We start from the raw sequence: 26,827 nt of genomic DNA, 5'->3' as shown, positions 1-26,827 counted from the left end.
GGCCGAGACGATGAAATGCCATCAACGTCGTCTGCCAAGGCCGATGCCCAATGTCATAGTACAGAGCATGTAAAATCCAAAACACCAAATATCAGTAAAAAAAGGACTCAAAAATCTAAAATAAAATCGTCGGAGGAGAAGCGTAAACTTGCCAATATGCCATTTACCACACGGAGTGGCAAGGAACGGCTGAGGCCCTGGCCTATGTTCATGGCTAGTGGTTCAGCTTCACATGAGGATGGAAGCACTCAGCCTCTCGCTAGAAAAATGAAAAGACTTAAGCTGGCAAAAGCACAGCAAAGAACTGTGCGTTCTTCGAAATCACAAATCCACAAGGAGAGTCCAATTGTGTCGGTTGCGATGCCTGACCTTCCCAACACTGGACGTGAAGAGCATGCGCCTTCCACCATTTGCACGCCCCCTGCAAGTGCTGGAAGGAGCACCCGCAGTCCAGTTCCTGATAGTCAGATTGAAGATGTCAGTGTTGAAGTACACCAGGATGAGGAGGATATGGGTGTTGCTGGCGCTGGGGAGGAAATTGACCAGGAGGATTCTGATGGTGAGGTGGTTTGTTTAAGTCAGGCATCCGGGGAGACACCTGTTGTCCGTGGGAGGAATATGGCCATTGACATGCCTGGTGAAAATACCAAAAAAATCAGCTCTTCAGTGTGGAAGTATTTCAACAGAAATGCGGACAACATTTGTTAAGCCGTGTGTTGCCTTTGTCAAGCTGTAATAAGTAGGGGTAAGGACGTTAACCACCTCGGAACATCCTCCCTTATACGTCACCTGCAGCGCATTCATCATAAGTCAGTGACAAGTTCAAAAACTTTGGGCGACAGCGGAAGCAGTCCACTGACAAGTAAATCCCTTCCTCTTGTAACCAAGCTCACTCAAACCACCCCACCAACTCCCTCAGTGTCAATTTCCTCCTTCCCCAGGAATGCCAATAGTCCTGCAGGCCATGTCACTGGCAATTCTGACGAGTCCTCTCCTGCCTGGGATTCCTCCGATGCATCCTTGCGTGTAACGCCTACTGCTGCTGGCGCTGCTGTTGTTGCTGCTGGGAGTCGATCTTCATCCCAGAGGGGAAGTCGTAAGACCACTTTTACTACTTCCACCAAGCAATTGACTGTCCAACAGTCCTTTGCGAGGAAGATGAAATATCACAGCAGTCATCCTGCTGCAAAGCGGATAACTGAGGCCTTGGCATCCTGGGCGGTGAGAAACGTGGTTCCGGTATCCATCATTACTGCAGAGCCAACTAGAGACTTGTTGGAGGTACTGTGTCCCCGGTACCAAATACCATCTAGGTTCCATTTCTCTAGGCAGGCGATACCGAAAATGTACACAGACCTCAGAAAAAGACTCACCAGTGTCCTAAAAAATGCAGTTGTACCCAATGTCCACTTAACCACGGACATGTGGACAAGTGGAGCAGGGCAGACTCAGGACTATATGACTGTGACAGCCCACTGGGTAGATGTATTGACTCCCGCCGCAAGAACAGCAGCGGCGGCACCAGTAGCAGCATCTCGCAAACGCCAGCTCTTTCCTAGGCAGGCTACGCTTTGTATCACCGCTTTCCAGAATACGCACACAGCTGAAAACCTCTTACGGCAACTGAGGAAGATCATCGCAGAATGGCTTACCCCAATTGGACTCTCCTGTGGATTTGTGGCATCGGACAACGCCAGCAATATTGTGTGTGCATTAAATCTGGGCAAATTCCAGCACGTCCCATGTTTTGCACATACCTTGAATTTGGTGGTGCAGAATTATTTAAAAAACGAGAGGGGCGTGCAAGAGATGCTGTCGGTGGCCAGAAGAATTGCGCGACACTTTCGGCGTACAGGCACCACGTACAGAAGACTGGAGCACCACCAAAAACGCCTGAACCTGCCCTGCCATCATCTGAAGCAAGAAGTGGTAACGAGGTGGAATTCAACCCTCTATATGCTTCAGAGGTTGGAGGAGCAGCAAAAGGCCATTCAAGCCTATACAACTGAGCACGATATAGGAGGTGGAATGCACCTGTCTCAAGCGCAGTGGAGAATGATTTCAACGTTGTGCAAGGTTCTGCAACCTTTTGAACTTGCCACACGTGAAGTCATTTCAGACACTGCCAGCCTGAGTCAGGTCATTCCCCTCATCAGGCTTTTGCAGAAGAAGCTGGAGACATTGAAGGAGGAGCTAACACAGAGCGATTCCGCTAGGCATGTGGGACTTGTGGATGGAGCCCTTAATTCGCTTAACAAGGATTCACGGGTGGTCAATCTGTTGAAATCAGAGCACTACATTTTGGCCACCGTGCTCGATCCTAGATTTAAAACCTACCTTGGATCTCTCTTTCCGGCAGACACAAGTCTGCTGGGGTTCAAAGAACTGCTGGTGACAAAATTGTCAAGTCAAGCGGAACGCGACCTGTCAACATCTCCTCCTTCACATTCTCCCGCAACTGGGGGTGCGAGGAAAAGGCTCAGAATTCCGAGCCCACCCGCTGGCGGTGATGCAGGGCAGTCTGGAGCGACTGCTGATGCTGACATCTGGTCCGGACTGAAGGACCTGACAACGATTACGGACATGTCGTCTACTGTCACTGCATATGATTCTCTCCCCATTGAAAGAATGGTGTAGGATTATATGAGTGACCGCATCCAAGTAGGCACGTCAGACAGTCCGTACTTATACTGGCAGGAAAAAGAGGCAATTTGGAGGCCCTTGCACAAACTGGCTTTATTCTACCTAAATTGCCCTCCCACAAGTGTGTACTCCGAAAGAGTGTTTGGTGCCACCGCTCACCTTGTCAGCAATCGGCGTACGAGGTTACATCCAGAAAATGTGGAGAAGATGATGTTCATTAAAATGAATTATAATCAATTCCTCCGTGGAGACATTCACCAGCAGCAATTGCCTCCACAAAGTACATAGGGAGCTGAGATGGTGGATTCCAGTGGGGACGAATTGATAATCTGTGAGGAGGGGGCTGTACACGGTGATATATCGGAGGATGATGATGAGGTGGACATCTTGCCTCTGTAGAGCCAGTTTGTGCAAGGAGAGATTAATTGCTTCTTTTTTGGTGGGGGTCCAAACCAACCCGTCATTTCAGTCACAGTCGTGTGGCAGACCCTGTCACTGAAATGATGGGTTGGTTAAAGTGTGCATGTCCTGTTTATACAACATAAGGGTGGGTGGGAGGGCCCAAGGACAATTCCATCTTGCACCTCTTTTTTCTTTCATTTTTCTTTGCGTCATGTGCTGTTTGGGGAGTAGTTTTTGGAAGGGCCATCCTGCGTGACACTGCAGTGCCACTCCTAGATGGGCCAGGTGTTTGTGTCGGCCACTTGGGTCGCTTATCTTAGTCACACAGCTACCTCATTGCGCCTCTTTTTTTCTTTGCGTCATGTGCTGTTTGGGGGGTGTTTTTTGGAAGGGCCATCCTGCGTGACACTGCAGTGCCACTCCTAGATGGGCCAGGTGTTTGTGTCGGCCACTAGGGTCGCTTAGCTTACTCACACAGCTACCTCATTGCGCCTCTTTTTTTTCTTCTTTGCGTCATGTGCTGTTTGGGGGGTGTTTTTTGGAAGGGCCATCCTGCGTGACACTGCAGTGCCACTCCTAGATGGGCCAGGTGTTTGTGTCGGCCACTTGGGTCGCTGAGCTTAGTCATCCAGCGACCTCGGTGCAAATTTTAGGACTAAAAATAATATTGTGAGGTGTGAGGTGTTCAGAATAGACTGAAAATGAGTGGAAATTATGGTTATTGAGGTTAATAATACTTTGGGATCAAAATGACCCCCAAATTCTATGATTTAAGCTGTTTTTTAGGGTTTTTTGAAAAAAACTCCCGAATCCAAAACACACCCGAATCCGACAAAAAAAATTCGGTGAGGTTTTGCCAAAACGCGTTCGAACCCAAAACACGGCCGTGGAACCGAACCCAAAACCAAAACCCAAAACCCGAAAAATTTCCGGTGCTCATCACTAGTTAGTAGGGGACCCTGCAGGACCAGAGAGAACCTGCTGGTGTTATGCTGCCACTCCTCCTGTCACTATACCGTTTACTAATGATCACAGAAGAAGCACTGACACCGGGAAGTCCCAGGAGGACAAGCCACAGCATAGATCAGCCAATCATTTCTCTTTTGCATTCTAGAAAAATGATAGAAAGAACCTGATTGGTTGCTTTGGGCAACACCTCCACTTGTCTGTTTGAGAAACTTTAGTAAATCTACCCCTGGATCTTGGTGACAGAGTCCTAGAAGGGTGGGATGGGATGTATAAACAACATATGTGCCAGCCCAGATTACGTGATGCCAGTGCTGGGAGGGTGCTACACCGCTGGCATCTAGCTGCACATGGACATGGAGTCAGACATCCTAACCAGCACTACAGTGATGGAATGCCCCAGATGACTCTTGTTGATAGATAACGAGTGTCACTTATCTGTCAATCACTTTGTGAATAAATCCTCACTGCGAAAGCTGTTATGCGCCCTACACACTGGGCGATAACACTGCAAGATATGAACGATCTCATTCATTATTGAACGAGATACCGTTCATATCTGTCAGTGTGGAGGCACCAGCGATTAACGATGTGCGGCCCCACGCTCGTTCATCGCTTGCGCCCCGTCGCCTGTGCATGCAGGCCAATATGGACGATCTCATCCATATTTGCCTGCATTGCTACGGAGCCGAGAGCCGAATCGGCGGTCGGTCAGCTTGGCGGCGTATCGCCGTGTCTGTAGGGCCCATTAGAAAGTCTCTCACTGCCACATTCATAGTGCAACTTAGACATGTGCCATGGCACTGTGTTCAATTCTGGAGGCCATATCTTCAGAAGGATATTAATACATTAGAGACTGTACAAAGAAGGGCAACTAAAATGGTGCATGGCCTACACCACAAAACATACCCAGAAAGACTAAAAAATCTCAATATGTATAGTTTGGAGCAGGGAAGGGAAAGGTGGGACATGATAGAAACTTTCACATATATCAAGGGTGTTACCAAAGTAAGCAATAGGACATGAGAACATGCAATGAGACTGGAGGGAGATAGGTTCAGGGAAAATTTTAGGAAAAATGACTTCACAGAAAGGGTAGTGGACAAGTGGAATAGCCTCCCATCAGAGGTGGTGGAGGCTAATACAATAGAGCAATTTAAACATGCATGGGATAGACATAAGGATATCCTTACAAAGAAATAAGGTTTGAGATAAAAAATATAGTTAAAAAAAAAAGGGCAGACTAGATGGGCCAAGTGGTTCTTATCTGCCGTCACATTCTATGTTTCTAATATATCACTTCAGTACAGCATTGAAGTCACATCCATCTCTGAATCAGGACCATGGTGCCACAATGCCAAGTACACTGGCCATATAGTGGTTTCCATTTTTGTGTCCAATACTTATATTGAGTCATTATGCTTAAGATGCTATTTTTTATTCATAGTTTCAGTCCATAGCATCTAGTGTCTATCTTCTTTGTGCTCTTATCTTTGGGGGGTTTTGTCAGAAGCCAATTAATGTACCAGTTATTGTATTGTGGAGAACATGCAGAGAACATACACCAAACCATTTGTTTTTCCTTTATATGTTCATCATGGGCGGGATGTAATGAAGTCAGAGTTCCGCGGCAGTGCAGTGTGCTGGCCGAACCCTGATGTTTTTTTTAAAGGGACAATCATTTACAAGGCGTGTTTTAGCCTTGTACATGATTGACCCTTTAAAAAAAAATGTCCAAGTTTGTCCGGCATCCCACACGGCTGCCAAACTCGGACTTCATTACATCCCGGCCCATGTTTCTTTTTCTCTATAGACCAAGCATGACTGGTAGATATAATATATTAACCGGTGTCATAGTGTAAGGATAACATCCGGCTGACCTTCTGATGTTATCTTCGGCAAACAAAGAACACAGACTATTCAGAGAAGATGGCAAATTACATCAGCACCCAGAAGTTTACGTCATAATACGACTGCTGTATACCTTTCTCTCACTCTTCTCTCTGTAAACTAATATGCTCTGTCACCCTGTATTACAGGTTGAGTATCCCATATCCAAAATGCTTGGGACCAGAAGTATTTTGGATATCGGATTTTTCCGTATTTTGGAATAATTGCATACCATAATGAGATATCATGGTGATGGGACCTAAATCTAAGCACAGAATGCATTTATGTTTCATATACACCTTATACACACAGCCTGAAGGTCATTTTAGCCAATATTTTTAATAAGTTTGTGCATTAAACAAAGTGTGTGTACATTCACACAATTCATGTATGTTTCATATACACCTTATACACACAGCCTGAAGTTCATCTAATACAATATTTTTAATAACTTTGTGTATTAAACAAAGTTTGTGTACATTGAGCCATCAGAAAAAAAAAGTTTCACTATCTCTGTCTCACTCGAAAAATTCCGTATTTTGGAATATTCCGTATTTCGGAATATATGGATATGGGATACTCAACCTGTACCACCATTATGCAGATGAAGCTCAAAAACAGTTTCTCTTCCCAGACCTATCTCCTTCTCTTTGATGTCATGTGTCCCATTGCTTCTCTGCCATTTACAGTACCTCAGGATATTCCAATGTTACTTAAAGCTTACCATGTCCAAAATAGAGTTAGTTGTCTTCCCCCTCCTAGTGTCACTACCAACATCACACTTTCCCGAGTTCCTTAAGCCCACTGCCTTGGTGTAATCCTTGACGCTGCTCTCACCTTTACCCCACGAATCCAGGCCCATGTACTGAAATTTTGCTTCATTCTCTGCTAAATTTGCCAGAATATGCCAATTTCTCACTCAGTGCATAACCAAAACACTTAGGGACAGATGCATCATCGCTCGGAAAGTGATAAAATGGACAGTGAAAAAGTACCAGACAATCATCTCCTAACTGCCATTTTTTAAACACAGCCTGTGACATGGCAGTCAGGACCTGATTCGTTGGCACTTTTTCTTTCTCCATTGTATCACTCTCCAAGCGATGATGCATCTAGCCCTCATTATTTCCCACATTGACTACTGCAACCTGCTGTTATCTGGACTTTCCTTCACCCATATGTCCTTACTACACTCCTCACCAAATCCTCCCTTTAATACATGTCTGACCTCATCATGAGACATAGACCTCCCACAGTCTGCCCTAGTCTTACCCACAACTCTTCTTTCTCTGGTATTGACCAGTTACCCCTACCTCTAAGGCTGCCACTCCCTACCCCATCTGTACAGAGTTTCCTCCAACTTTCAAAACTTTTAATATTCTCTCTTCACTTATGTGACAGGGACTCTGTGAGGAGGAGAAGAAGGGAAATGGCAAGCCACAGTCTGGGTGGTGGAGCAGGGTCTACAAAAACATAGTAGGCTCATCACACTGATGTTACATCAAACTCACTGATGGGCAACAAGTGGTCCTACGGCCGCATACAGCGCTTCAAGATGTCACCTATGTCCCCAAGCTCCATTGTGCTTTATTGCCAGATTTTTATGGCTTGTACCACTTTTATAAAATGCCTGCTATGTCATTACAGATTGGCGACTCTTTCTTTGAACAATTTTGACTTGTTACTGACATCAAGGGTAATGTATGTCCCTTTTGAAAACTAGAGGGCTGTCCATGTGGCTCTCTAAATGTATCAGGTTGCCAATCACTGATCTAATTTGTTCTCATGAATCTTAGAGAATAAAAAACTAATTCTTTGACTGCTGTGAGTTACACCAGAACTGTAGATTTTTTTTTTAACCAACTTGCCTGGCTTGGCTGAATCCCAAGTGGGCCCAAAGTGGGCATGTACTATTTACTGATGTGGTGGCATCTCATACAACCACAGTCTGCCCCTTCAGCACGGGATGTTCCTACCCCAATCAGGGCTGTGAGGTAGCAGTCTTCGGCCACCGATATCACATGCTCCTGGTGTGTCCCAGAATGCCTTGTGATCAACATTCTGAAGTGCCAAATTTAAAAGTGCTTCCATACCATCTGAGACACCCCCCGCTGTGCTCTCTATATACAGGATAATGTCTAAAAGGCAACTAGAGCCACTAGGGGTGGGTGTGAAATAAAACTATAAGGGGATCCTTTACCTTAGGGATGGTTAGTTTAATTATCCAATACAAATTTATGACCGCTGGGGTGAGGAATAATGGTAACAGGGGCCTACCAGACATACCTCCAGGATGCACTGTGTTCATTAAAAAATAAATGTTTAGTTATTATTAACCTCATGGCCATAACTAGCTCTGTGTGAGCATTATTGCCGCAAAGGGCTCTGGGCCAGCATCATCGCTGCCACGCGGCCAGTAGAGCTTCAAAGGACGCACCAAGAAGTGCTCTACTTCTTGATCCTGGTGGCCCTGCCTCCTTTACATGATGCTGTAACATCACATGTGCAGGGGGAGGAACCGGTTACAGCGCTGATTAACCTACTTAATAAAAATGCCTAACAATTTCAAATACTTTTTTGGAGAATATATTCCTCAGTTAAGTGGTTACAGCCAATCAGGAGCCCCAGGGAGAGAAGTGGAGCCTAGCTGACATAATAGAGTGTTTCAGGATTAGATGTCACATGATCCACTTACACTCTATCTTGGGATACACTCTTCAACCAGGTATGCTGAGCTTCTGCCAAGTTTCCCAGTGAATCTTGATAAATATAGCAATGCAGCCTGTGGCTTCTATATCCTTTAAGAACTATTGTGTAGACTACACAACACCATGACATTGTAATGTGTGTAGCTAGCAAACAATCTTATAAAGAGCATGTTTGTATTCTACATACAGATATAGCTCATGCTCATACATGCTCATCTTTTCTTGCGATGCAGCATGCTGCAACACGGCGTGCTAGGCTGCGAACAGTTGCAGCCTAGCACGCCATGCACTGTGCAGCATACCGTGATGCAACATGCCGCATCACAGTATTATGATCATGGATACATCTGTAGTTGTACTTGTAAACCAAGCTTTGAAATAGACATAAAATACACTTGTCAATTGCGCAAACTCTTCTTTTATTATTATATTACGGCCATTTGAAAATAAGCAGTTGAGCTGAAGTACACAAGCAGGGTTTTACAAAGGAAGGTATATATAGCAATCAGTGAAAATTGTCGTATTTATAATTACTTAGAAAATATAACCTCTCAAGATCTTCAAAACGTCCAATTTCTTTTTCTTCTGGTCTGCAATAAAAAGTGCAGCGTTATGCAGTTATATGGTTATTGTACACTGCTAGTTTTATACGTTTCATTGCTTTCATTCATGTGTTTGCATTTCTATAGGTCTGTATACATAATCTGGGTTTCTCCCAGATACAGAAGCTTCGTAAGATTCTGTCAGCAGGAGTTAAAGGGACTGAGGGCGTAATTCAGACCTGATTGCTAGGGTGCATTTTTTGCATCCCTGCGATCAGGTAGCCGCCGCCTACAGGGGGAGGTTATGCACTGTGTGCAGGTGAGCGATCGCATGTGTTGAAGACCTGCACAAACATCAGTTTGTGCAGTCTCTGCACAGCCCAGGACTTACTGCGATGATTGGGGCCAGAGCTGACGTCAGAAACTCTCCCTCCAAACACCTGGTCCCTCCTGTGCTTTTCCAGACTTCGGAATTTTCGCACCATCCTGTCGCTGACCTGCGATCCCCGTTGCTGCGGTCCGTCGCGCCTTCTCATTACGGTGCATACACATGCGCAGTTCAGAATTGATCGCCCGCTGTGCGTAAATGCACAGCAGCGATCAGGTCTGAATTAGGCCCTGAGTTGGGCGGATCTCTTTGTACAGATGGAAGTAGCGCGTTTCAGAATGGCTAATTTTCGCATTTTTGCACATATCCATCTGAGTCTGACGGACCTTAGTCGGATAGGTCTTTACATGACATGGACTTTTTATGGATGTGTGTGGCAATAATGCAGTTGTATGGAACTGTTCCATAGGGCCGCAACGGATCCTGGCCCCATGGAAACTTGCGTTAGCATGAGCTAGTAAATCAGTCTTCCATGACATCAAGCAAATACAGCCACTTGGCTTCCAACTCAGAATTGGTAACAAAGGGGCCGAATCAGACCCTGTCGCAGATGTGCTAACATTGCTATGAAGCGATTTCTGCACATTTGCGCATGCGCGTACGCAGGTAGGGCATGTGCAAGGTCCTAAACTGCGTTCTCTTCAGAACAAAGTTTAAGACCTGAAGGAGGCGGGAACGGGACGTCAACACTCCATTTTAGTGACGTCACACGCTGCTGCTGCGACCCTTAACATGGCGGGTAGCCCTCTGCCTTTGCAGCTAGGCTGCGCAGGCAGGGGGCTACTCAAAACATGAGAAGGCATCGCCGCTGTGCGATGCTCTCACAGATCTGCAGGGGGGGGGCTGGATCTGGCATGCGGAGCAGACTTGCCCTGTGCTGGGCAACACCTGCAATTCAAAGAAATTGATCGTAGATGTGCGGTTTCTCGCACATCTACGATCAGGTCTGAATTAGGCCCAAAGTTTGGATATTTTAGTGAAGCACAAAGGACATAAGCAATGAGTATAATCTTACCTGTAATTTTAGCTCCTAGAAAAAAGTTCTTTGCACTAAAATTAAAGGAAAAGTAGATTGGTGACAGGGCCAGGATAGACTACAACAGTAAGGAGCTGAGGGCATGAGTCAGCACAAAAATGTTTTTTTTAATCCGTGCATAGTGATTGTATACTTGCCTACCCTCCCAGAATGGCCGGCAGGCTCCCCCCCGGAAGGGTGGGCAGGCCTCCTGTTTTCCATGTCAGGCCCTCCACGCCCCCTTCGGCCACCCACAGCAGAGAACAAGTGGGTGGCCGAGGGGATCCGATTACGCAATTCATGCTGAATCGCGTCATCGTAGCTCCACCCCCCACTATACAGTGCCTTTGTTCTCACGCCCCCCCCCCCCTCCCCGGACTGCCTACATCCCCATTGTCACGCCCCTGGACAGCCCACATTGGCTCTGAGCATGCCCTCGGATGGTCCATCATGCCGCTGCCCACGCCCCCATGCGCCTACAACGCTGCCTCCTCCCGGAGGAGGGAGCATCAAGGTAGGCATGTATGCTGTATGTGGTCCACCTTCCAGCGGATATGGTGGGACATACACAGGAACTTGTATGGTATACCGTATGTCATACTTGCCTACCGTCCCGGAATGGCTGGCACGCTCCCAAAAATATATAATGCAATAAATGTGCTTACTGCGCCCTACTATTATAAACTCTTTTTAGTCCCACTTGAATATCGGTGAATTGAACTTTCACCTAGTCTGTTTTTCAAGACAGCACCATTGTTTATTGAACAATAAATTTCGGACCCGCGTCTTCTCCTCTATATATCCTTTGGGTGATGTACATCTATTAAAGAGAAAGACAGAGGAGGCGCTTCATAGTGCGTAAAAGATTTATTTCTAAGTTACCTAAACATTTAATTCTTAAAAATTCACGAGTGGCTTTCCCGTACCAAAGCAATCAACTGTATGGGCTATCTACCACATGGTATTATGAGATTACTCCGCCGGACTTATCTCCAGCCTCCCTGTGTCTCCATTCGGGTCCTGAGCTACGTTGCTCCGTCTCTCACCTGAAGCTCGACCACATGAACTCCTCAAATTGCACCTTATCACCACCCCACACAATGAGGATGTCATCGATGAAGCGTTTGAACAGTATCACCTTATTAAGAAATTGGCTGCTTTGGTACGGGAAAGCCACTCGTGCATTTTTAAGAATTTAATGTTTGGATAACTTTTAGAAATAAATTTTTTACGCACTATGGAGCGCCTCCTCTATCTTTCTCTTTAATATATATATATATATATATATAGGCATCAATTTCTGGAAAGGCCATAAGAAGCAACACCAGCCTGGGTGTAGGGTAGCAGAAGATAAGGTGAGGGCTGCCTAGGCACAAAATCTATATAAGGGTCTTGAATTTTTGTGATTGGTTGAAATTGTCATCTGTTGCTAGGCTCACTTGGTGTATTTTTACTTGTTCTTTTGCTCTATCCCTGTTTTTGCTAACTTTCCTCTCTATCCTTGTGCCTCTCTTTCCCTCACTGGTTTCTCTCTGCGTGTCCCCTTTCCCCTCTCATCGGCTCCCCCCACACACCTTGCAGTATGCCCAGGCCAAAACGTGCTGCACCCCATCCCCGCTGCCTGGCGGACGTGGCTCCCCCTCCAGGAGCTGTGCGCCACCAGCGTCCTAGTGCTCCCCCTGCCAGGCTGGCTTCTGGCTCCGGAGCGGGAGGTGCAACAGTGAACGCGCCGTCAGCATCTCCTGTCCCCATGGCTGCGGCGGCGCCGGTTGGCCCCAGCGGGTCTAACATGGCGGCCGCCGGCGCTGGGGGCTATGATGTGCGTGGTGGGGATTGGGCACCCCTGGCTGCGCTGATTACCGCTGTAACAGCGCCAGCTGGTTCCGCGGGTCCCGCAGCCAGAGCTTTCATCATTGTTTGAGAGGTTTCTTGGTCTTTTCAGCTGTCTATCTAAGGACTCGACCCGAGGAGCATCTGAATGTAGTGAAGCACATGTTTTTGATAAACGAAATGTTCTTAAAATACAAAGGTTCCGTTTGGAGGGATTATGATGAGAAATTTCGTAAGAATCAAGATGGCAATCCGACGTTACCTTTGAGTTTTAATTTTAAGGATGTGGAGGTGTGGATGGAGGTTTCAAACCAAGAGGGTAGTGCGGCTGAAGGGCAGACCAAGACAAAGTTTTTTGGGGGGTAAGGGTGCTGCAGGGACGGTTGCGAAGGGGAAATGTTTTGTGTTTAACGACTCTAAATGCACTATGGGTGTGGGCTGTTGTTTTCGTCACTCCTGCCGCGTCTGTGGAGCCAATCAACCAGCCAAGGATTGTAAATCCAGAGGCGGGCTTAAGCAGGCTGAACAGGGAGCTGCTGGCAGAAGTGCAAAATAAGGCACCCTCGCCCATAGTAGTAACAGAGTTGGCTAAATGGTTGCACCGTTACCCAAGGTGGCGGATGCCGAATTCTTGTTGGCCGGTTTTAATTTCAGTTTCTGTTTGTCCATTTCGGATTCAGGGGGTAATTCAGAGTTGATCGCAGCAGCAAATGTGTTAGCAGTTGGGCAAAACCATGTGCACTGCAGGGGAGCAGATATAACATGTGCAGAGAGAGTTAGATTTGGGTGGGGTGTGTTCAAACTGAAATCTAAATTGCAGTATAAAAATAAAGCAACCAGTATTTACCCTGCACAGAAACAAAATAACCCACCCAAATCTAACTCTCACTGCACATGTTATATCTGCCCCACCTGCAGTGCACATGGTATGGCCCATATGCTAACAAAGTTGCTGCTACGATCAGGTCTGAATTAGGCCCTCAGTTCAGGTTGTGTCACACAGGAATTTGAAGTTGGCGAGGGAGTTTCCCCGTGTGGTTAGGCAGAAGGTGGAGGCGGAAGTGAAGTTGGGTCGCATGTGCGGCCCCTTCACATGTGAACCTTTACCTGGGTTATGCATATCTACTTTGGGGGTAGTTCCCAAGAAGTTGCCAGGTAAATTCAGCTTAATCCAACATTTGTCCTACCCGCACAGGGGTTCCATTAATGACGCCATTTCTGAGGAGTTTTGCACAGTCAGGTATAATTTTTTGATGAGGCCCTGGAGTTGATTCGGGGTTTTGGGAAGTTGGATGTTGAGTCCGCCGTTCGCCTTCTTCCTCTTTACCCTGATTCGTTTAGGTTCATGGGCTTTCAATTAGACGTTTTTTTTCTATGTTGACAAATGTTTGCCGATGGGCTGATCTATCTCTTGGGCCTATTTCGAGAAATTTAGCTAATTTCTGCATTGGTGCATTTCTGCAGGCACTGGGCATTGCCCACTATCTCGATGATTTTGTCTTTGTAGGCCCGAGAGATAGCAATATTTGCCAGGATCTCATTTTTTCAGCGAGAGCATTGTGTAGGGTTCTTGGGGTGCCTATTGCCCCTGATAGGACGGAGGGTCCCACATGTTGCCTTTCTTATCTGGGTATTGAAGTTGACACTAAGGTGTGCTGTTGTCGCATCCCTGCGGACAAAGGGGGTCATTCCGAGTTGATCGCTTGCTAGCAGTTTTTAGCAGCCGTGCAAACGCATAGTCGCCGCCCACGGGGGAGTGTATTTTCGCTTTGCAAGAGTGCGAACGCCTGTGCAGCAGAGCACCTGCAAACATATTTTTTGCAAAACAAGACCAGCCCTGGAATTACTTATCCTGTGCGATGATTGCTGCGATGAGTGACACGGTAATGACGTCAGACACCTGCCCAGCAAATGCCCGGCCACGCCTGCGTTTTTCCAAACACTCCCAGAAAACGGTTAGTTGACACCCAGAATCTCCCACTTCCAGTCAATCTCCTTGCGCTCGGCTGTGCGATTGGAATCGTCGCTAGAACCAATGCAAAACCACAAAGGACTTCATACCCGTACGACGCGCGTGCGCATTACGGTGCATACGCATGCACAGATTAGCCTTTTTTCACTGATCGCTACGCAGCGAACAACAGCAACTAGCGATCAACTCGGAATGACCCCGCGTTTGGGCCAGATCGGGGAGTGCTTGAGTAAGTGTAGAGTTAGGCTTCCATAGGTAGAGTCGCTTTTAGGCTCCTTTAACTTTGTATGCCAGGTCATCCCTATGGGGAGAGTTTTTTGCCGTAAGCTTGAGAGGGCATCATGCCGTTCGTCTGTCTCGGGAAATTAAGGACGACCTGAGAACTTGGTCATCATTTTTGGTTACTTTTAATTCAGAATTGTTGTGGTCTCTCCTTGACTGTCGCTAATTCTTCCCTGAAACTGTACACCGATGCGGCAGGTACTACAGGATTTGGTTCTTTTTTCCGAGGCGAGTGGTGTATTTCAGCCTGGCCCCAGTCTTGGGTATCTCATGGTTTTACGGCTAACCTGCTTTTATTGGAACTGTTTCCGATAATTGTGGCAGTGGAGTTGTGGGCCTCCGAGTTGGCGAACCAAACAATTGTCTTTTGGTGCGACAATTTGGGGGTTGTGCAGGCGGTGAACAGTCAACGTGCATCACCACCACAGGATTAGTGGCTGTTGAGGTTTTTGGTGTTATAATGTCTCCGTTTTAACATCAATTTCACGGTGAGGCACATGCCAGGGGTCGAAAACGGCATTGCTGAGCTGATGCGCTGTAGCGTTTTGACTTTGCAAGATTTCGCGCGCTGGCCCCCGGGATGGAGGCCCTGGGCTTGACATGTCCACATTATGTCTGGCAGATTACAGAACAGGCATAGCGGACTTGGCGCTAAACTCCTTGGCACCTTCAACCCGTCGGGGATATTCTGTAGCATGGCATGATTGGCAAGCGCACCAGCTTAGGTTTGGAGCCGAGGGTAAGTCGGAGGAAGATGTTTTGTTGGCCTTTGTTTGGGATTGTTACAAGAGTGGTAGGTCCAAGGTGTCCATGTGTATGGCTTTGGCGGGGATTTCGTTCCATGCCCGGTTCCAGCATGGGGCTGACCCCACCAAGTCATTTGCTTTATCCAAGGTGCTTAGAGGTTGGACGAAGTTAAGTCCATCCCCGGTAGATACATGCATGCCTATTGACACCCAGTTGTTGCATGAGCTCCTGGCAATTCTCCCAGTAGTGACTGATTCCGCATTAGTGGCATCCCTTTCCATGCAGCTTTTTCTTTCACATTTTTTGGGGCTTTTAGAGTTGGCCGCTAATAAATGGTCCACAGATACTGGCATGCTTTTCAGGAACCTGGTGCTTAAGGAAGGTGTGGTAATGTGTAGGTTACTGTTCCAAGACTGACCAGCTGGGTCAAGGACGCTGGGTGACTTTAAAAGCTCAGGAGGATGCCATGTTATGCACGGTACTGCTAGCACAACATTATTTGGCCTTACAGCCCACATGTGGTGTTCAAGTACTGCTGCGCGGGGATGCATTGCCTCTCACTCGGTTTCAGTTTGCTGCTGTTTTGAAATGCTGTTTGACTGCGCTGTGGCTTAACAGTGATGAGTACGGGACACACTTCTTCCACAACGGTGCGGCAACTTGCGCTGTGGCTCGCGGGCTTCCACCTCAGCCATTCACGAAATGGGTAATTGGAATTCTGCGGCATTTAAGTCTTATATTAGATTGGATTGGATAAGATTTAAGGTTATCATTACAAAATTGGAGGTGATTTTTATTTTCATTTTTACTCCAAGGGGGCCTAATTACAATTGACTGACACTTCAGTTCCACGGGAGGTTTTTTACGTTTTCTCCTTCACTTGGGTTTCTTCCATTACTAACTGTTCGGTTTCGTCTAACGGTCATACTTTCCGTTTGGTGTGCAGTGTCTGACAGCTAGGTTACATTTTCTTTTACAGTGTCAACTGATTCCCCCGAACAGATTTGGGTAGTTGGCCATTCTTACATGTTGTGGGCTGAACGTCACCCTCAGGCTGATAGGGCATATGAATTGTTACGTGGTCGCAAGGTGCGATGGTTAGGGGTGAGATGTCTTAGGTGGTCTGAACTTTTGAATCTGTTGTTTCAGCAGGAGCAGCATTGGGGGCGTCCCCATTGGCTAATACTGCACCTGGGTGGTAACGATGTAGGTCACCTTAAGGGTATAGATCTTATCCTTAGGATTAAGGCGGATTTGGATGAACTTAGCTTGCTTTGTACGTTTAGTTTGGTCAGACATTATTCCTAGGTTTGTCTGGAGGGGATCCCGTAACGTCACAGCACTTGACAAGACTAGGAAGAAGATTAACTTTTCTGTGTCGAAGTTTGTGTTGGCTGCTGGTGGTTTGGCGGTTAGGCATCCGCTATTGGTGCTGCAGAGTCCATTTTATTTTAGGAAAGATGGTGTGCATCTCTCCCATGTTGGGATTGGAGTTTTTCTGAGGGTTCTTTTTTCTTGTCTGGATTAGTTTGTTATCTTTGCATTTGGGGATGGGAGTTGTTCTGACGAGTCTTTTGTTCTTGTTTGGTTAGTTTAGATTGGTTGGATTTAATTTTGTGTTGGGATGGCGGGCTGCGTTTCTCTGAAACTGGCATTGGCGGGAAGGTGCTACTGGCCAGTGGTTACGTGTAGCATAAGTGGTGTTGTGGGGAACTTACCCCTTTTGAAGGACGGCGAGTGTGTCCTGCCCTTGTGGGGGGGCGATGGGCACTTCCTTGGGGAGCGTCCTCACTGTGCTATAGTAAGGGGTGGTGAGACCTTCACAACACAGGTTATGCTGATATATGTATAGGTGGGGCGTTTCAGTCGTTGCCATTTCAGTTGGGGCATTTAGTCACCGCCATTTTGTAAGATCTGTGACTAGAGCTGGTTAGTGGTAGCATCTTCCTGGCCACCCAATATGAATAAGGTCATTCCAATGAATAAATTCCATGACCATTTAATCCAACACAGTTGTGTCCGTGTCTTTATTTTAGTGATAAGCTAGCTTAAAGTGTATAGTTAATGTCAAGCACAATAAATGAATAGACGGCTTAGATAAGGAGAGGGCTTCCTAGGCACAAAATCTATATAGGGGTTTTGAATTTTTGTGATTGGTTGAAGTTGTCATCTGTTGTTAGGCAGATCAAGGTTTGTAGTGAGTTGTAATTGGTTAGGGCCAGCCTATCGGTGAGTATAGGGGCGGTGATTTTAGTGTATGTAGGGAGACGCTTACCAGTATCCTTCTTCTTGTCGGTTTGGAAGCTCACCCGGGTGTGTATCATTAGATCGACAGTGTCTAGGTCGACAATGTTTAGGTCAACCACTATAGGTCGACAGTCACTAGGTCGACATGGTTTGAAGGTTGACAGGGGTTCTATGTCGACAGGTCAAAAGGTCGACAGGTCAAAAGGTCGACATGAGTTTTTCATGTTTTTTTTGTGTCATTTTCTGTGTACAGTGACCGGGAAGCCCAATTAGTGCACCGTGTCCCCTTGCATGGCTCACTTCGCTCGCCATGCTTCGGGCAAGTTACCATTCCAATCGTAGTCCACGTGGATCGTTACGTATGAAAAAGTTCAAAAAAATAAAAACTCACACTCAGGTTATGATATATATATATATATATATATATATATATAGGGCATTTCGGTCATCGCCATTTCATTTGGGGCGTTTAGTCGCCGCCATTTTGTAAGATCTGTGACTAGAGCTGGTTAGTGGTAGCGTCTTCCTGGCCACCTGCTACGAATAATGTCATTCCAATTAATAAGTTCAATGACTATTCCGTGTCTTTATTTTAGTAATAAGCTAGCTTAAAGCGTATAATGTCAAGCACAATAAATTACTAGACGGCTTATTGTAGAATCGACAAGTTGCCCCTTGTATGATTACCTCACAAAAGCTGCTGCAGGGGCACTAATGTCAGAGGATGGAGTTTACTAAAGTTGTAATCACTGAGACCTTATACTGTAACTGAGAACACTTAATATACACATTGATTTACTAAAGGATTGGCACTTTGTTGAAAGACTGCCTCGCCCTGTCTGCACAGACTTAGCAATTCTTTCAGTAAACACGGAGCATCCAAAGTAGATCCTTTACCCTTTGTTCTCTGTGCTACATCTGCAAGTACTACGGGTGGATGAATGGAACTCACCTTTAAATCACTGGCGATGAGTTAACTCAGTGCAGACCTGCAAATTGTGCCGCAAATCATTTTTGAACAGCTCTACAGGTGTTTTCTTTATTGACAGCAAAACACTAGTCAGGATGTATTGTAAATTTAATTGGACAAAGTCACAGTTAAGTGCTGCAGGGGAAGCCTTAAACACGTTTGCTGTCTCACAGTCAGAGACACCTTTCGTTTGGGATCTGGTCAGGATCCCGGCAGTCAAAATGCTGACGCTGGAATCCCGACACGTCTCGACAAGGTACACATTACCGGGATCCGGGCTATCTTCTACTGGCTCCCGGAAAGGTAATCAACGGGTGGGTGGGAGGTTAGGTTTAGGCGCCCCCGGTTAAGGTTGGGCTGCAGGGGAGGGAGGGTTAGGTTCAGGCGCCACCGGGGAGAGTCAGGGTTAGGCTTGCGGGGGAGGGGGGGTGTTAGGTTTAGGCTACAGGTAGGGAGGATTAGAGCTAAGTGGCTATTGCAGAGAGGTAAGTATACGTATCTTTCCCCTGTAGGGATTCCAACCATCGGGATGCCGCGGCCGGTATTCTGACCGCCGGCATCCCAACCACCACCATTTTATATCCTGAGTCACTCTCACAGACGCTCATGTTCAATGCCATAAAAACCAAGTGAGTTTAGGCCAAACCAAAGAAAAGCGAACATCTTTATATCTTCATTCTTACCTGTCTTATGCAGTGCTTGTGTCAAACTTCTTCTTCCTGCCCTCCATCCCAGACATGGCTTCAATGTTTTTACGCCAATCAGTCACTTCTACACCTTTCTCCTGTGGCAGAGGAAAAGCCAAAGATTGCAGATATAAAAACATAATAATAAAAAGACATCCATGATATTGGATATTGGATATTCGGTTATATATAACTGAACTGTGTGATTTATTCTCGAACAACAATATAATCCAGGGAAGGACGCTGAAAGCAAATCCCTGTGTGACCCTGTTGTCCGGAGTATATGCACCCTTCATCACTACCAAATCTGATGCTGACTGACTTAATGCAACCAAACTGAGGCGTCCTTGCAGATACATATTTTTCTGGGTCTAGGGCATATTTGTTGACCTTTTACTTAGCCCAGAGTGGGGAGACTCCCGAGGGGGAGGCCTAGGTGGAAGCTGCATGGGATGTTGCACAGTGAAACGCGTCATCATAACCACACCACTGCTATATGACGGGGAAGCAGAGTCATTTCAGCACTGTAAGGAATGTAACAAAATTTGCAAAAAGGAAATAAGAGCGGCTAAAGTAGAAACTGAAAAACTAGTAGCAAAGGAAAGCAAAGCGAATCCCAAAAAATTCTTTAAATACATTAATAGCAAGAGATTAAAGAAGGAGAGTATAGGCCCTTTAAAAGACAAGTTGGGAGTCTTAAGCAAAAATGATAATGACATAGCGGACACACTAAATGAGTTTTTTTCAACAGTATTCACTAGAGAGGACCCAATTCAGGGACTGACACACAATCTCAATAATGAGAATATCACACTGATAGGTACTTATTTAAGCGAGGAAGTAGTCTGTGACCGATTAAAACATTTAAAGATTAATAAATCACCAGGGCCCGATGGCATTCATCCAAGGGTTCTAATAGAGCTTCACTCTGAACTGGCAAAACCGCTATCTTTGCTCTTTAAGGATTCAGTTATATCAGGTATGGTTCCCAAAGACTGGCGTATAGCGGAAGTAGTGCCTATATTCAAATAGGGAAGTAAAGCTGAACCAGGTAATTATAGACCAGTTAGTCTTACATCTATAGTGGGGAAAGTATTGGAAGGTATTCTAAGAGATAGTATTCAGAAGTTCCTTGAAACCAATAAGGTCATTAAAAGGAATCAACATGGGTTTATGAAGGACAGATCCTGTCAAACCAACTTACTTGGCTTTTATGAAACAGTAAGCGCAAACCTAGATCAGGGTAAAGACGTGGATGTAATCTTTTTAGACTTTGCCAAAGCGTTCGATACTGTACCACACATGAGACTTATCTACAAGCTACAAGAATCAGGGCTAGGAAGCACAATATGCACTTGGGTCAAAAACTGGTTAGATAATAGGGAGCAGCGCGTTGTGGTTAATGGATCTTTTTCAACTTGGACTGAAGTGCTAAGTGGTGTGCCGCAAGGCTCAGTATTAGGACCGTTATTGTTCAATATTTTCATTAACGACCTAACAGAAGGTCTAGAGAGCATGGTGTCAATTTTTGCAGATGATACCAAATTGTGTAAGGCTATAAATACAGAGGAGGATGCTGAGTCTCTTCAGAACGACTTAGTTAAATTAGAAGCATGGGCAGCCAAATGGAGAATGCGCTTCAACACAGACAAGTGTAAGGTAATGCACTGTGGTAACAAGAACAAAAATTACACCTACCTACTAAATGGGGTAAAATTAGGGGATTCTGTACTGGAAAAGGACTTAGGTGTCCTCATAGATAGCAAGCTAAGCAGTAGTACCCAAAGTAGGACTGCAGCAAAGAAGGCTAATAAGATATTAGCATGCATAAAACGGGGTATTGATGCTAGGGATGAGAGTATTATACTCCCGTTATATAAATCACTAGTGAGGCCACACCTTGAATACTGTGTACAATTCTGGGCACCGTACTACAAAAAGGATATCCTGGAGCTTGAAAAGGTACAGAGGAGGGCGACCAAACTAATTAAGGGCTTGAAAGACTAGGCATGTTTACATTGGAAAAAGCGGAGACTAAGAGGGGATATGATCAACATCTACAAATATATAAGGGGACAATACACAGAGCTTGCGCGGGACCTGTTTTTGGTTAGATCAACACAGAGGACTCGTGGACACTCGCTCAGGTTAGAGGAGAGGAGATTCAGCACAATACGGCGTAAAGGCTTTTTCACGGTAAGGACAATACGTGTTTGGAATTCCCTGCCCGAGGGAGTTGTAATGGCGGAATCTGTCAACACCTTTAAGAATGGGTTAGATAAATTCCTAATGGATAAGGATAGCCAGGGGTATGGTGCATAGTCATGCATTATAGTTACTATAAATAGGGATAAAATGCAACGGCTGACAGCAGCATCAGTCAGAAATTTTAGTCAAATCATCATGCATAGGAGACCACAAATAGGTTGAACTCGATGGACAATTGTCTTTTTTCAACCTCAGATACTATGTTACTATGTTACTATGTATATAATGTCCAGATTCACCACATTGTGCAGCTGGGAGCGGAGCCATGATGATGTAATCAACCGCAAATTACATCATCGAGTCCTCAGATCAGGCATCTCTGGGGGAGTAAACGGATCTGGAAGGCTGGTCTAGGAGAGGCGGCAAGTATGGTAGGGGCAGATACAGCTTCTGTTATGCCTCCACATAGCACTTGTCAAGAACATGCTATCTGTGACCAAATGTGCTAAACAGGGTATCTGCGGTTACTGAAACATCCCTTCCCCCAGACAGACAGGACAATTGGGCTATTGATGTCTCTAGTTTAATGACAGGGAAAGTGCTGTGTAAATAATAATCATAGGTAAAGGGCCGCAGGCCTCTAGTAAAGCTGTCATTGCTAGTTTAGTTGTAATAGATTTACTGCAAAGGTAGAGAACAGGTTTAGTTGGATTTGTTATTTGAAATTATTTTACTTCATCTAATTTACAGCTGTAGAAATACACCCATATGGAACCTGCCTGCTTAAGTCACAGGGTTTTCCAAATAAGGGTTTTGTTCTGTCATTTGGAGAACCCTCAGACTACAGTCATTTCTAACATAGACTGCAGGAAGCATATTCCATAATTTTGTCTGTGCCTGTGATGCTGGATGCGAGAAAATGCAGAGCCCTTAGAGAACAGTCAGCAGAGCTGGACGCATGTCAATGTTCATCCAGATCTGCAATGATAGCATATGTACGCATATTTGTATACTCTCCCATTGTCTGCACCCTGCAAGTCAGAAGTGCCGTGGGGGTGGAGTGGGAGCAGGACCCGGTAGGGGTCTGGGTCAGCTTCTGCATCCGGCTCCTTCTTGGCCTCCTCATAGCTAACCTGCACAAAGACCAACAGGTAGAAGTAGTGCAGTTGGCGGTCAGCCTCTGGGAGCGGTCGGTACTTCTGCAGCTTGGCTGGGCACAGGACCTGGCAGAGGCGTTTCACTTTGCGGCTGACAGCTAACACATGTGGCGTGTTGGTCACAGTTCAAAGCCCCTCTTCGGAGCTGCAGCATCAGTATGTGGGCATGGCTGTGACGGCCCCGCCTGGATCCATCTCTGTCAGGCCATGATACACCTGCCTTTTTGACGCCACTCTGCGGTATCTCCCTCAAAGTGTGCCTTCCTGTCAATCATTCTGCATTAAAAAAATCTCAGTGTGAGCAGCATTGCCAAGGTCCTCAGCATTGCGTACCCTTGCGTACATGAATTAGGTCCTTGATGCACAATTGAATTTTTTGACTTTTTGGCAATGTTGGTGAATAACGCTTGCATCTCCAAAACTACAGCAGCCAAACTGGGTGAAAATACAAAAAAATATATAAATTACATGATGTCAGGAGGGGAATGGAGGTAGCACGAACCCACACACTGAGAGTTATATAGTGGAAGTAGCAGGGTCCCCAGCAGCACAGAGTATATCAGGAGATGCATAATGTGCTGCGCTATATAAGAAACTGTAAATAAATTGATCATTGCACAGGGGCACTGACATGATGTGAGGAGGGGAATGGAGGCAGCAAGAAGCCAAAGACTGAGAGTTGTATAGTGGGAAGAGCAGGGTCCCTTGGGGGAACAAAAAGGGGCCTGGCCACTACACAAAGTGGGTCAGGTAAGCAAGATATGCCTATATACTCGATCTCCAACCAACGTAAATTAATGAACAACTATAATTCTAAGTTACCATCCTCATCCTGTAGTGAAGCACGGGTTTTCAACTAGTATATATATATATATATATATATATATAAGGCAAAAAAGGACTCACTGACTGACTCATCACAAAATCTCTTAAACCACAAGGCCTACAATCTTGAAACTTGGCAGGTAGCTTCTCCTTAGGTCCCAGGTGCTTGCCAAGAACCGGTTTTACAAATGTCACTGCCCATCCACGGAAATCGCCAAAAATGTATATGTGTGTGTTTGTATGTATGTATGTATGTATGTATGTTCCACCATAACTCGGGAATGCCTGCAGCAGTTTACTTCAAACTTGGTACACATATGACTTACAATCTGGAAACAAACACTGTGGGGGTAACACATCCTTAGCACCCCTAGTGGCGAGGCAGCAGCATGGAGTATTTCAGCAGACAGCATAACTCTGGAATGTCTGGACCAATTTACCCCAAACTTGGTACAAATATGACTTACAATCTGAGAACAAACACTGTGGGGGTAAGACACCTCTAGCACCCGTAGGGGTGGGACAGTAGCACAGAGTATATCAGGAGACACCATAACTCTGGAATGCCTAGAGCAATTTACACCAAACTTAGCACACATATGACTTACAATCTGGGTAAAAAAAACACTCTGCGGGTAAGACAGTCCTAGCAGTTGGACAGCAGCACAGAGTATTTCAGGAGACAGCATAACTCCGGAATGCCTGGACAAATTTACACCAAACTTGGTACACATATGACTTACAATTGGGGAACAAACACTGTGGTGGTAACACACCCCTAGTACCCCTAGGGTTGGGCCAGCAGCACAGACTATATCAGGACATGCATTATATGTCAGTGACGACAGGGCTTCATGTGACAGTGGCAGTGACATGATGTGAGGAGGGGAATGGAGGTAGCAGGAAGCCACATGCTGAAAGTTATATAGTGGGAGGAGCAGGGTCCCCAGCAGCACAGAGTATATTAGGAGATGCATGATATGTCAGGCAGGACATGGCTGCATGTGACAGGGGCAGTGACATGATGTCAGGGGGGAATGGAGGTAGCACGAACCCACACACTGAGAGTTATATAGTGGAAGTAGCAGGGTCCCCCAGCAGCACAGAGTATATCAGGAGATGCATAATGTGCTGCGCTATATAAGAAATTGTAAATAAATCGATCATTTCACAGGGGCACTGACATGATGTGGGGAGGGGAATGGAGGCAGCAAGAAGCCACAGACTGAGAGTTGCATAGTGGGAAAAGCAGGGTCCCTTGGGGGACCAAAAAAGGGGTCTGGCCACTGCACAAAGTGGGTCAGGTAAGCAAGATATGCCTATATACTAGATCTCCAACCAACATAAATTAACGAACAACTATAATTCAACTAAGTAACCATCCTCATCCCGTAGCGAAGCACGGGTATTCAGCTAATAATAATAATAATAATAATAATAATAAAAAATTGTAAAAAAATAGTTAAAATAAATAAAAAATGTAAAATGTATTGTCCATTGCAAACAAATGATTTATTCCAAGAATAAAGCATTTTCTAAATCATCTTTTGTTATCTCCATACTGGCAAAAGCTATTACTGGGGGACTCCTTGGTGTATCGGGGAAAGCCCTATATCTGTCAAAAATGTCAGTTTTTGCACAAGATAGAGTTTTTCCAAAGGGCCTGTACGTCTGCTTGAACTGTTTGCTTTCAGTAGTGTCATTCTTTTTCTCTGTATTTTATAACCCTTTTTTCTTTTCCCCCTATACCTGCTGCCATCTTTCTGATGATGTCTTTGGAAAGATGGCGCCTCCACAGGAGATAGCAAAGACACTGGCACTGTTCCAAAGTCTATGTTATCTTCTGTGCATGCGCCATACATTGACCCCCAAAACATCTTAAAACACCCCTGGGAATGGCCTAGTAAGAAAAGATGAGTAGGACATTAGGAGGAGTAGGATGTCTCAAAGAATCCTGTAAATGTGTCAAATTTCTGGCAAACTCAACAGCCTGCAGAAAAGGAGATTGCATAAACAAATGACCGTATCTTTGCCTGGTCTGACAAACTATGATTTTGAAGTTAGAGGGCTTGAATCAGTCACATGCAAAGTGACCACATCAACGACTTAACGCACTGTGCATGCATGTGAGAAGAATCTAGTCATCCCTGCGAATGTATGGGCTATTCTGAGGAGCACACAGCTGGGCAGCGTATCCACTTAATGTTCTATATGGGTGTAACTAAGAGGCAGTGGGGCTTTTGCAGGTAGGATAAGTGTGCCATGGGCCTGTTCTGAGCATGGAGATGGAATTGCAGGCTATACAGTGGTGAACATACGCAGACGTCCATCTAATTTCAGATCAAGGATAGGGCTGTTGCAAATGCACACTTATAATGGAGGGGAGGTGCAAGAGGCCTCTTTCGGGGGCCAGGTAATTTGCACCATTAGGCCCCAATCCCTTTGCCTGCTCTTGCAATTTCATCCTCACATCCCCATACTGTCCCTTACACTAGCAAGCCAACGGGATGAAAGAGGGTGACCTACTCCTCCGGGACTCCTAGGGAACACCCCAAAGCAACCAAATATTTGTTTTTTTAAGTGGAGTCGAGTGATTGATCAAACTAGCTGAATTGCTAGCATTCTAACAAACCCAGGTCGCTGACAGGATCCCTGTTATCAGAGATCGTAGGGTTCACAATGAAAACAAACAGGTTTATTTAAATTATTCAAGTCAAATACAGATAAGATTTATTTTTAGAAAAATAAATGTTCCCTTGTCTATACTTACTTGGAAATGAGTTGACATGATGCAGGTGATGATGAATTTGAGCTCTCCCAGCCAATGTTACTCTTACATGCTGGTGTTACAATGAGTAGACGTGGTACCAGAGTTCTCTTTTAGTGGACAGCTCCCATTTAAACATGCTAATGTGAGCCCATTACAGATGTACATTTCCCAGACAACATACCTTCTCATCCTCCTTTTTCACTGATTTCAGGTTCGCCCTCAAATCTAAGGAGACCTTGTGTGTGGATCCCAACAAGGCTTTCAGCATAGCATCTGCCGAAATGCGGACTCTGCGCAGAGTGGGGCGCTTGAATTTTCCCTTGAGGTCAAAAATCTTTTGATTTAAACCGTTAATCTATAGGAGGAAAAAACAACAACAATACAGTTGAGCAATGGAGGCAGATCAGAGCAGTGACCTTCGGAAGAGATCTATCCAACCTTGGAGATAGATTAAGTTGAAAGAGATAAAGTACCATCCAAACTCCCATGTTACAGGCTGTGTTTGAAAAATGACAGGAGCTAATTCGTTAGTACTTTTTCTTTCTCCAAGGTTTGATACATCTCCACTTTGGAGAGATA

General features: G+C 45.5%; 1 protein-coding gene across 1 annotated transcript in view; it reads right to left on the bottom strand.

Annotated features, from left to right (window-relative positions):
* Window positions 1-9,011: 9,011 nt before the first annotated feature.
* Window positions 9,012-26,827, bottom strand: part of LOC134934677 (troponin I, slow skeletal muscle-like) — a 56,006-nt gene continuing 38,190 nt past the window's right edge. The window contains exons 5-8 of the mRNA XM_063930055.1: window positions 26,430-26,603; window positions 19,286-19,386; window positions 10,555-10,589; window positions 9,012-9,199 (exon numbers count right to left, since the gene is read on the bottom strand). Of these exons, the coding sequence (XP_063786125.1) occupies window positions 19,291-19,386; window positions 26,430-26,603 (270 nt within the window). The 3' untranslated portion in view covers window positions 9,012-9,199; window positions 10,555-10,589; window positions 19,286-19,290. The remainder of the gene's footprint in view (window positions 9,200-10,554; window positions 10,590-19,285; window positions 19,387-26,429; window positions 26,604-26,827) is intronic.

The sequence above is a fragment of the Pseudophryne corroboree genome, chromosome 6 (assembly GCF_028390025.1).
Source record: "Pseudophryne corroboree isolate aPseCor3 chromosome 6, aPseCor3.hap2, whole genome shotgun sequence".
Classification (NCBI taxonomy): Eukaryota; Metazoa; Chordata; class Amphibia; order Anura; family Myobatrachidae; genus Pseudophryne; species Pseudophryne corroboree.
This window is presented reverse-complemented; position numbering and strand designations above follow the sequence as displayed.